Source organism: Hippocampus guttulatus, chromosome 1 (genome assembly GCF_054856545.1).
Source record: "Hippocampus guttulatus isolate MCC_2025c chromosome 1, RoL_Hgut_1.0, whole genome shotgun sequence".
Taxonomy (NCBI): Eukaryota; Metazoa; Chordata; class Actinopteri; order Syngnathiformes; family Syngnathidae; genus Hippocampus; species Hippocampus guttulatus.
The window spans coordinates 24,302,843-24,315,103 of record NC_141261.1 but is presented as its reverse complement, the minus strand read 5'-3'; the positions used below and the strand labels follow the sequence as shown (position 1 = coordinate 24,315,103).

The 12,261-nt window shown below is 46.3% G+C and overlaps 1 protein-coding gene across 3 annotated transcripts in view; it reads left to right on the top strand.

The window, feature by feature from the left end:
• Nucleotides 1–12,259, top strand: part of kmt2d (lysine (K)-specific methyltransferase 2D) — a 40,694-nt gene extending 28,435 nt beyond the window's left edge. For 2 of the 3 annotated variants that reach the window (XM_086121579.1, XM_086121575.1), the window contains exons 48-55: nt 676–797; nt 878–2,237; nt 2,354–2,490; nt 3,046–3,176; nt 3,911–4,196; nt 4,286–4,359; nt 9,133–9,241; nt 9,640–12,259. In XM_086121579.1, the coding sequence (XP_085977705.1) occupies nt 676–797; nt 878–2,237; nt 2,354–2,490; nt 3,046–3,176; nt 3,911–4,196; nt 4,286–4,359; nt 9,133–9,241; nt 9,640–9,732 (2,312 nt within the window). In that variant the 3' untranslated portion in view covers nt 9,733–12,259. The remainder of the gene's footprint in view (nt 1–675; nt 798–877; nt 2,238–2,353; nt 2,491–3,045; nt 3,177–3,910; nt 4,197–4,285; nt 4,360–9,132; nt 9,242–9,639) is intronic. The other variant, XM_086121588.1, reaches the window with a different exon arrangement.
• Nucleotides 12,260–12,261: the final 2 nt, after the last annotated feature.

Here is a 12,261-nt window from a genome sequence, read left to right as displayed (position 1 = left end):
CTCGGCTAGGCCTCAGCTCAAAACTCAGTCCTTGGTCCTTGGCCTTGGCCTGGGAGGCAAGTCCTTGGCCTTGGCCTTGCCTCGGAAAATTTTCCAAGTCCTTGGCCTTGGCCTCGGGTTGCCGGTCCTTGGACACAACACTGATGGCTGTCAGTAAATAAAAGAAACAACCTACTTTCCGCATCTTTTTGGATTGGTAGTTTTTTTTTTAAACCAAAAAAAAAGCTCAGTTTTCACAGCACCCGTAATAATTATTGAAGTATGATCAGGATACCTGTCAAATATATCGAGATACAAAATTTTGGCCATATCGCACAGCCTTAGTTGAAACCCATTAAAATGATTTCTTTAAAAAAAACAAGTCAAGTCACATTTATTTATCTGGCCCTTAATCACAAAAGAGTCTCACTGGGTTTCGCAAGTCCACAGTTGACAAATATTAACGACATCCGCTAAGCATAACCCCACAGGAAGGCAAGAAAGAATTAAAAGACAAACCCCATCTCTGAAAAATAAGAAGATGAGCAGGCTGCAACGGATGCCAAGTGGGCAACATTTAACACGTAATGTGGTGCCCATTTATAGTAGGGCAACGCATTGTTTATTATCCTGACAGACAGAAGGGATGAAGTCAGGCGAACCTGTTAATGATTTACAACCGACCGTGTCTTGCAGGTGCTGTGTGTCTAAAGGACAGTGCCTCATCCAGTCAGGATGAGTGGTTGAGGCAATTTGACGTGTCTCTGCCTGGCTGCACATTAAAGAAACAGGTGGACATCCTGGCACTGATTAAACAGGTCCGTTGAGGAGTTTTTGCCTCTGCTCAGTTGCTGCGTGTTTTATTTCTTCAGCAATATATGTGTGCATTTGCTTTCAGGAATTCCCAGATCATGAAGACAAGAGAGTCCACCACTGTTATACCACCAATGTAAATGACTTGGATGTGCGCCACCTTCCGATTCTACCAGTGGAGGAATCCCCGCCTCCGTCGCCATCCCCTCCTCCTCCTTCCTCCCCAGCTCCACTTCCACCCCATGAGGTCGAATCCTCTAAAAAGTCAGCCTTCTCATCCCTCTTGCCTGTCACTCTGACCGCTGCCCAGATCAAGATGGAGCCTGAGCACGATGGTGCTGGTCCTCTTGTAGAACACGTTGACGTGACGATGTCGACGGTTGCGGCTCCAGAGATGGCCTCTGATCCAACGTCTAACCCCGCAGGTCCTGATCCCACTGCTCCCCCAGAAGATCCTCTCACTTTTGCAGCCAAGGAGGAGGAATCGGTCAGCGATGCTCTCATGGCAGATTGTCCCAGCCCGCTGGAGTCCTCGCTCAAGGCCATAAAGCAACGCAGGCCTCTCTCTCCTGATGAGGACGTCTTACTCCCCAATGTGAAAAAATGGAAAGGGATTCGCTGGAAGCGGCTGCAGATTGTCATCTCCATCCGCAAGGGTGGCTCCAAGAAAGAGAGCAGCCGCGAGGTGTCTGAGCTGATGGAGCGCCTCCGCATTACTCTGCGACCCGAGAGGTTGCCACGGGATAAACGCAAATGCTGTTTCTGCCACGAAGAGGGTGACGGTGCCACGGACGGACCTGCCCGCTTGCTGAACATCGATGTGGACCTATGGGTGCACCTCAACTGTGCCCTTTGGTCTACAGAGGTCTACGAGACGCAAGGCGGTGCACTTATCAATGTAGAGGTGGCGCTGCGTCGCGGATTGCGCACTCTGTGCGCGTGCTGCCAGAAAACGGGCGCCACCAACAGCTGCAACCGACTGCGTTGCCCAAATGTCTACCACTTTGCCTGCGCCATTCGGGCCCGCTGCATGTTCTTCAAAGACAAAACCATGTTGTGCACCCAGCACAAGCTGAAGGGCCCCAGCGAAGACGAGCTCCTCTCGTTCGCCGTTTTACGGCGGGTCTACATCGAGCGAGATTCGGTCAAGCAGATAGCCAGCATCTTGCAGCGAGGGGACCGCGTCCACCTTTTCCGCGTCGGTGGTCTCATCTTTCACGCCGTCGGTCAGCTGCTTCCCTCTCAAATGGCCATCTTCCACTCGCCCACGGCCATCTTCCCCGTCGGCTATGAGGCCACGCGCATCTACTGGAGCACGCGTGTGCCCAACAAGCGCTGTCGCTACCGTTGTCGCATCAGCGAGGATGATGGCCGCCCCTTGTTTGAGGTGCGTGTTCTGGAACATGGCATGGAGGATTTGCAGTACCGTGACAAGACCCCGCAAGGTAAGATGTTGATATGTTGACACTCTTTGTCTTTATGGTGTCTCTCATCGCCTCGTCTTCTTTCCCTTTCAAATGAACTGAGCAGAGACTGAATGTTTGATGCCGTTTGTTGATAGGAATCTGGGAACAGGTCGTTCACAAGGTTGCCAAACTCCGAGATGATTCGTCCATGCTGAAACTCTTCACTGAACACGTCAAAGGAGAAGAGATGTTTGGCCTTACGATTCATGCTGTCATGCGCATCACTGAATCGGTGAGAAAGCGTTACATTTGGAAGACATTTAGAGCCACTTTTGCGAATTTGACTTCATTGGTAATTTTAGTGGCTGTTGCTCATCATGGCGCGCGTGTGTATGTGTGCACGTGCGCAGTAACAGGTCGATCGCGGGAGGTTGGTTGTTAAAAAAGTCGATCTTCGGTCCAAAAACCTTGGGCACCCCTGGTTTAGCACATCTTCCTCACAGTTGTGACGTCCTGGGTTTAAATCTCAGTGCCAGCCTTCTTGTGTGGCATTTGTTTATTCTCCCCCTGTGCTTGTGTGGATTTTCTTTTGGTACTTTGTGTTCATTCAAGACTGGTAAATTGTCAATAGGTGTGAATGTGTGTGTGTGTGTGAGAGGTTGTCTGTCTATATTTGCCCGTCAACTGGGTGGCGAGCAGTTTGAGTTTCACCCAGTCTCTCGTCCAAAGTCAGATGGGAGACACTCCAATTTGCCCGTCACCCTCATAAGGATGAGTGGGGTAGAGAAAATGGGTAGATGAGTAAAGGACATTGAACACAATTTTTCTCACATTTCTTGTATTTTAGTTGCCTGGAGTGGAGAACTGCCACAACTACCAGTTCCGATATGGCCGTCACCCACTGATGGAACTGCCTCTCATGATTAACCCCACCGGTTGTGCTCGCTCAGAGCCCAAAGTCCCCACGCAGTGCAAGAGGTAAGGCCAAATATTTGGGGCTATTTGATCTCTGTTTTGAAGCGGTTTCTTGAAGCCTAATTGATTTTGGCTCAATTAACTTGCTCCACAGCAGCATGGCGGGGTCGTGTTTAGTTGGCCTCACAGATGGGCAAAGGCGGGTTTGAATCTTGGCTCCCCGTTGTGGAGTTTGCATGTTCTCTCTACCTATATGGATTCTATCTCGGTACTCTGACTTCCTCACACATTCCCAAAAATGGCGTCAGGCAGTACAGATGAAACAGCTGCTGATTGGCTTAGATGAGGTCATAGGCTGGGTTCGAAAGTGGATGAGAGGGGAACGCGCTGTGCCTCTCTGAACACATGCACTCTTGCGGGCGTGTTGGCGTCAAGACTGCATTTCCGAACGCACCCCAAGCTTCCGACTGAGCTCAGAGTGCCACTTTAAATTAACTATCCACACTGATGTTGTCGAGTGGCTGCAAATGCTTTGTGTTGCATACACTGATTGACAAGCCTTTTTTCCCTGCTAAATCGATTGATGGCATGGAGCACACTTGTAAAAGTCCCTCAATTAACCACGTCACCTTTCAAGCGGCAATGTTCAGCGCCTTGGAAAAAAGTAGAGGCTTGTAGTCCGGAAATTACAGCTCTAATAATGATGAATAAATCATCATTATTATTCTGTCCTCAAATGGCCATCCCCTTTTTTGCGAGGGACCAGCTGACAGTCTTGCTTTTCCATCTGTCCTCAGGCCTCACACCTTGAACAGCACCAGCGTGTCCAAAGCATACCAGAGCACCTTCACCTGCGAGATGAACACGCCATACAGCAAGCAGTTTGTCCACTCCAAATCCTCGCAGTATCGGCGCCTGAAGACCGAGTGGAAGAACAACGTGTACCTGGCTCGCTCTCGCATTCAGGGCCTGGGTCTGTACGCCGCGAAAGATCTGGAGAAGCACACCATGGTCATCGAGTACATCGGCACAGTCATCCGCAATGAGGTGGCCAACCGCCGGGAGAAGGTCTACGAGTTGCAGGTGTGTACGCCATATATTGTCAGTCCGTGTAATAACAAAAAATCCCTTTGACTCCCCCACCTCAGACTCTTTCATTGTCTTTGTCCTAGAACCGTGGTATCTACATGTTCCGCATCAACAACGAGCAGGTGATTGACGCCACTCTGACTGGTGGCCCAGCTCGGTAAGCAATCCTGAGTACTGGTTGGCTGAACAAAATAATAATGAGGGAGTAATTCCCCCGATTTATCCCCTCATACACTTTAAACAGATTAACTTTTTAAAACGCAAACTTGTTCCAAAAGTATTCCTTGGCGCCTGTTGTCACTCACACTTGTATAGTTCTCCAAACTACAGGCTTGCTTCAAGCTGTTTGTCACTCCCAGTTGAAGTTCATTGCAAGTGACACAAAACAAAAGAAATATGGACCTCGACTTACGAGTATCCCCACATACAAATCTTTCGATTCATAAACTGTTGCTGAGCTAATTTCTTTTGCATTGTCATGTGTCAAGTCAAGTCAACTGTATTTATAGAGCACTTTCAAACAGCCATCGCTGCATACAAAGTGCTGTACATGGAGCAATTTAACATATACAATAAACAATAAAACAAATCAGTAATAAAGACGGTAGAAAGCGCCAAAATAAAACCTCTCTCTCACGAACACTTTGAGACAGTAATTCATGCCTTTGTCACATCCCCGCTCGATTACTGCAATGCCCAACGCCCTCCATTAAGCGCCTTCAGCTGGTCCAGAATGCCGCTGCTCGCCTCTTGACTGGTACTCGTAAGAGGGAGCACATAACTCCTACTCTGGCATCCCTTCACTGGCTCCCCATACATTTTAGAGTTATTTTCAAGATCCTCTTATTTGTTTTCAAATCTCTAAATAATCTCGCGCCACCTGACCTCTCTGAGCTCATCCGCCCCTACACACCTGCCCGGCGCCCCAGGTCTGCGGACCAGACATTATTAGAAGTACCAAGAACTAAACTGAGGCTCAGAGGGGATCGAGCCTTTTCTGTTGCTGGTCCCTCTCTCTGGAATGACCTCCCACTGAACATTCGGCAAGCCTCGTCGCTGCCCATCTTCAAAACCCTCCTCAAAACTCACTTGTATTCTTTGGCATTCGACTCAGCATGACTTAGATTTGTTCTTGGTTTTACTGTTTGGTGCATGGGTTTTGACGGTTAGCTTGAATAAGGTCAGACAGATATTCTCTCTTGGCCTCTTTTACTGTGAACTGGTAGTTACGCCAGCAGTCTTTCCACATTTGATAAGAGACATGCAATTTGTCTTTTTTCCACTTGCGTTCGGCTTTGCGACACCCCTGCCTAGCTGCGCGAGTTTTGTCGTTAAACCAAGGCTTGGGTTTGGGTTTTGTGAGTAAAAACTCAAGTACTAATTGCGCTTCAGTGACAGTGGCTTGTGAAAGTTCAGGTAACTAGTGCTTTTGAGCCATTTTCAGTTGAAGTTGAATGTAAAACTAGTGCTGTCAAGAGATTAAAAAAATTTGTGAGATTAATGAACTATGATCTGTAATTAATTGATCTAATTAATCTATATTTTAATCTCATCTAAAATTTGCTGAGAACCCCCTATTTTCATTTTAAATGTGTTACATTATTGAGGCAGATCAAAAGATAGACATCACAAAAAAGTGGCATCATAAAGTCTCATTGTTTTGAAACAGACTTGAACAGATGCAGTCCGAGCAATTTCCTTTCTGCTGTATTTGAAACTAGTCCCAAGTCCTACCTGCAACCTTTAGTTTTGACCAGCAGGGGGAATATCACTGTTTTGTTTTTGTAAATCTCCAAATAATGAAAAAATAAAAATCAAATAGAACATCGGGCCCACAAAAAGTGCTTAGGTTAGCATATCAAAAACAGTAAGAACACTCTCTGAGCAATACAAGTACTGAACACTGAACTTGCTTAAGATAAAAAAGTAAATAAACTAGGCCCTTAAATCACACTGCTGTAAGTTATCACTTCAGAAATAACACTGTTCATCATTCCAAGGGGACGGCGGCGGCGATGGATAAATAGCAATCCTCGCTGCCCATCTTTAAAACCCGCCTCAAAACTCACTTGTATCCTTTGGCATTTGACTCAGCATGACCCAAATGATCAGAATCAGAATAATCTTTATTGGCCAAGTATGTAGAACACACAAGGAATTTGTCTCCGGTATAACACGCTGCATTAGTATCATCGTAAACAAGGACATGACAAATAGGTATGGAAGGACATTTCGTAATGTAAGTGAACCGTAGTGTGGTGGTACCACCCAGTGACAACTGTGAGACAATGTGCAAAGTATCAAGCAGAGCTAAAGTGATCAGTGGTAGAATACAATACTATGACAGTTTGTACAGTTGGTGCAGAAAATCATTGAACCATTTTAGAGTGACCAGTAGCAGTATTTGTTGTACAAGAAGAGTGACTACGTCAGTGACTGTTTAGGGAGTTAATGCTGAGAGGGAAGAAGCTGTTTAAGTGTCTGCTGGATTTGGTGCGCATGGATCTGTAGCACCTGCCTGAGGGGAGTAGCTGGAAAAGGTGGTGGGCAGGGTGCGGGGGATCCAGGAGGATTTTCCGTGCCCTTGTCTTGATTCTTGCAGTGTGCAAGTCCTCAAGAGTGGGTAGGGCGGTGCCAATGATTTTTTCCGCCGTCCTAACTGTCCGTTGAAGTCGGATTTTGTCCTTTTTTGTGGCGGCCCCAAACCAAACCGTGATGGAAGAACAAAGGATTGATTCGATGACTGCCGTGTAGAACTGACGTAGCACCTCCTGTGGCAGGCCATGCTTCCTCAGCAGCCTCAGGAAGTACATCCTCTGCTGGACCCTTTTCAGGATGGAGATGGTGTTGATTTCCCACTTCATGTCCTGGGAGACTGTGATTCCCAAGAACTTGAAGGTCTCGACGGTTGACACAGGGCAGTTGGATAGTGTGAGGGGCAACTGTGGAGAAGGATGTTTCCTGAAGTCCACGATCATCTCTACAGTCTTGAGCGTGTTCAGCCCGAGGTTGTGTCGGCTGCACCAGAGCTCCAGCTGCTCCACTTGTTGGCGGTATGCAGACTCGTCGCCGTCTTTGATGAGACGATGACCGTGGTGTCATCTGCGAACTTTATGAGTTTGACAGCTGGACTTGTTGAAGTGCAATCGTTTGTGTAGAGGGAGAAGAGCAGTGGAGAGAGGACACATCCCTGTGGGGCTCCAGTGCTGGTGGTGCGTGTTGATGATGTTGTTGCTCCCAGTCTCACCTGTTGTGTCCGTCCCGTCAGGAAGCTGAGGATCCACTGGCAGATCGTAGGGGACACACCGAGGTGGACAAGTTTGGGGGTGAGGAGTTCCGGGATGATGGTGTTGAACGCAGAGCTGAAATCCACAAACAGGATCCTTGCGTAGGCCCCTGTGCTGTCGAGGTGCTCGAGGATGTAGTGCAGACCTATGTTGACTGCGTCCTCCACAGACCTGTTTGCCCGGTAGGGTCCAGCAGGGGTCCGGTGACGTTCTTTAGGTGGTTCAGCACAAGGCGTTCAAAGGACTTCATGACCACAGACGTCAGGGCGACAGGCCTATAGTCGTTCAGTTCCGATGTAGCCGATTTCTTGGGAACTGGGATGATGGTAGACTGTTTGAAGCAGGATGGGACCTCGCACAGCTCCAGGGATCTGTTGAAGATTTGTGTGAAGACCGGAGCCAGCTGGTCAGTGCAGACTTTCAGGCAGGAGGGGGACACCTTGTCGGGCCCCGTAGCTTTCTTGATCTTCTGCTGCTTGAAGAGCCGTCTCACGTCCTGTTCGTGGATGTGGCGAGTAGAATGGCTTGCAGTTTAAAGACAGCGACCCCAGGTCCGGGCTGCAATGTGCATCGAGCTTCGTGACATCAGTGCACCATTCTTCGTTGATATAGAAGCAAATCCCACCACCTTTCGATTTCCCTGATAGCTCCGTGTCGCGGTCGACTCGGAGAAGGCGGAAGCCGGGTAGATGTAGCGCGGAATCCGGGTGGCGGTCACTGAGCCATGTTTCAGTGAAGCAGAGCGCAGCAGAACGTGCAATGGTTTTGTTGGTCTTTGTGAGGAGAAGAAGTTCATCCATCTTGTTTGGCAGAGATCGTTGATTAGCAAGATGGATCGATGGGAGCGGGGTTCGAAATCCACGCTGCCGGAGCTTGACGAGCACGCCGGCTCGCTTCCCCCTCCTCCGGCGGCGTTTCCATGCACCGTACAGCGCAGCCGCTACGCTCGCGATTAGCTCCGAAAAACCTTGTGGATTTTCGTGTGCTGGTGAAAAAAGACCGAGCGTAGACTCCCCAATGCTAAGCAACTTTTCCCTCGTGTAAGTAAACCGCTCAGGGTCGCCAAAAACTAACGAAAGTGACAAAAACAGGGATAATACTAGGGAGCGTGTAACCGAGGCTGCCATACCTGTCGGCGCCTGATCTGCTCTTAGTTATACTGTTTGGTGCTGTTGTATATGTTAGTTGCTCCATGTACAGCACTTTGTGTGCAGCGATGGCTGTTTGAAAGTGCTCTATAAATACATTTGAGTTGAGTTGAGCATTGCCATGAATATAATTGAGGAAAGATGAGTGATTTGAGTGACGAATGTTCGATGTTAAACCAAACCAATTTCATCTAACGAAAGTGCTAGCTTAATGCTAACCTGTAATTCGAAAATGCCAAGTGCCAAAGATGACCTCACGGAGCAGCAACACATTCAAACGTCACACAACAACACTGAGAGGCATACTAGACACACCCTCTCTCCGGGCCTCATGGGTGTAGTTCCCTCACACATCCAACTGATGGTGTCGGGGAGAACAAAGCTGATCAAATCCTTTGCAGCGGTGAATCCATTGCAAAATTGTGTCATCATTTTGCTACTTTGAATGACCTTCCCGCAGGTTGTTTGATATTCACCTTGTCCTGTCCACTGCAGCTATGTCAACCACTCGTGCGCGCCCAACTGTGTCGCTGAGGTTGTGACGTTCGACAAAGAGGACAAGATCATCATCATTTCCAGTCGCCGAATCCCCAAAGGAGAGGAGGTATGTGCATGTGTCATTTCAATCAACTGCTACCTCAGGACCAATTGCAAAACCAGACCGCTCCCCCAAAATCATTTTGTCCCCAAGTTCTACCTAACTATAAACAAGTCGACACAGATGAGTGTTGTACAGCTCCAATCTCTTGAAATAGCTCTCAACCTTGACTTGCATGAACCCTTAAACAATCCATTTATCTTCTTGTTGCTGCTTTCCTGCCGACCAAATTGAGGCCATTATTTTCGTCACTTTCAAGCACAGCTGAAGCTTTGTTCACAGCAAATTCACAACAAATAAAAGTACTGGAGTTGATATATGCAGCATGGGCTGTGGGCTGGCTTGACAATGAAGGCTTTTTGTGTCGATGACTTGGTGTGAGCGTGCGCGTTTGTCCATTGCAGCTCACCTACGACTACCAGTTTGACTTTGAGGATGACCAGCACAAGATCCCGTGCCACTGCGGAGCCTGGAACTGCCGAAAATGGATGAACTGAGATGAATGAAGGAAGGAAGGAAGGTGGAGCCTCACCTCACCTTGCCTCCTTTCTGCGCCAAAGCCTTTTTTAATTTGTTTTTAAACTTGACTTTGCCAGTGCATAAGCTGCTCTCCCCCAAGTGGAGGAAGGCTGACCTCCATCTTGGGACGACCCCAAGTGACAGTTGAGCGTGTAGCCAAAGGTTTGACGAGCATTAATCAACATACCACCACCACCTCCTCCTCAACACCAGGGCAGTCCCTTTTTTTCTTTTTTTTGCCCGTACATGTTTTTTTGGTTGGCTAAAACCCTCTTGAAAAAAAAAAAGAGAACAATCATGTCAACAAGCACCATGCATCAACAGCAGCGACAAAAATCAAGACGCAAAGAAGCCATTTTAAAATACTACTAATGAATTCTCTTGTTTTAAGTTGGACCTAAAGTACTTCCTCTCTCATCTGCAATCACACCGCCCAGCCGTGACCCCCCCCCCCCCCCCCCGTCCAAACCCCCTCCTAAATCATCAATGAAGACAACGTGGACGTTGGCTAGCGAGACAATCTTGGTTGGAAAAAAAAAAAGTAGTGACTCCGGAGGCGCCCATGCTCCTCTTGAACCGTGCACAGTCCTAAAAGGCTTGTTGGACCCGGTCTACCTCATTGATTGGAGCGGGAAGTGACTGCTTTGTATAGAAACAAGAAAAAAAAATACGAAACTGTTAACTGCTACTGTGGAATGAAAGGGGGTCTGGAGGGACTGTTCTTGGACAAGCAGGGAATCTTAAGCAGCAGGTTTGCGCTGTCTACTCTATGCTGATGATCATTTACTATACGGAGCCACCTTGATGATGATGATGATGATTCATCATGACTTATTTATACAGAGGAACTCTATGAGCATTTTGTATAAGCATTCAAACAAAAAGGCAATCAGAAGCTCAGCGTCACATCCTGTCTGCCACCAAATTATCCGCTTCTTCTTGTTTGCTGTCAGTGGACGCATGACTACTAAAATGACCTTTTTTAATGACACTCTCGTCCTCTCGGATTTAGCGGACAGAACATTTTACTGTAGTAGGTCTTCCTTTTGCCTGAGTGCAGCCTTGCAGTGTTTCTACTTTCCAGGTGCGTGCGTGCGTGCGTGTGTGTGTATGTGCTTTTCTAGGGCTGGTACTCTCCTCCAGGCTGAACTGATGGCAGGGAAAGACTAATTGGATAAAAGGGCATTTGTTTCCTTGTCTACCTGAGAGTTATAAGGAAAATAAAAAACACGTCTTTAAAGGGAGCTTTAAATTTCCCACACTGCTATATTTCTCCTCCTCTGAAAAAAAAAACAAAAAAAAACCCTACCACCTCACAGGATGAAAAGAAAAATGCAAACTTGTATAAATGTATATAACAGTATATGCATTTGGGGCTTCTGTACCCAGCAAGCCCCTTTGTAATCAATAAAGTGTAGAGAAATCAAATGGAAGGAGAAAAAAAAAATCAACCACTGGATATCATTTTAACAAAGCTGTACATACGTATAAATATATGTAAAATGGTAAACTAATATCTTTATGTATATGAACCAGAGCGTTTTTTGCATTAACCTGTTTTTCTATGAGTGTTTTTGCTATTAGCTCTCAGAGGCGAGTTTGTTGACAAAACAAAAGCGGTGAGAGAAGACGGGGTGACAGCAAAAATGATCTGTGTGTTGAATGCACATCAGACAGCAGTGCATAGCATTTGTATTTATGGAGTATGTTGGGTTGTTGTTGTTTTTTTGTATTTATGCTTACCAAATCATGACCCTTCTTTGCCTCCAATTGGATGAATATACCCATGAATGGAAAGAAGCTTTTCTTCTGCGTCGTCTTGCTTCTTTTTGTCTCTTTTTCCCTCTAGAAGTGAATGTGTTGTGAAATGGTTACTTGGCAGACCCAACTCATCCCCAGACTTCACCTGCTCATGAATTGCACTCTCTCCTAAATCTCAAGATCTTGCCATCCATATATATATATATATATATATATATATATATATATATATATATATATATATATGTGTGTGTGTGTGTGTGTGTGTGTGTGTAATCATGGAGACATTTGCTCAAGTGCTTGATCAAGTATCCCAAGCAGTGATTTTACTTGTGCTTTTGCTATGTTTCAATTTCAAGGGAAGACCATAATGAGACCTAACGCCTCTCACTGGATTTTTAAGCCTGAGACATGTTCAGCCTTTTTGAAATCTTAATTTAAGTTTTCTTCATATCTTATAATTTAATAAATATTTGCTCAAATTGATTTTTTTTAAACCTCACCTACTTTTTAAAAAAGATGTTGCATCTGTACAGCAGATATACTTTTAGGGATGACAAATAAATATATTGATTTTTATTGTAAGTGGCATGTTTTGTATGAAAATTCTTTTGAATTGTACATATTTTTTTCAGGAAGCCAGAGGTTTCTTTATATACAGCTTCCCACTCTTTCCCCGATGCCCTGTCATATTTGTCTGCTTTTGTTTCTTGTAAACTGAAATAAAAATGCATTTTAAATATATG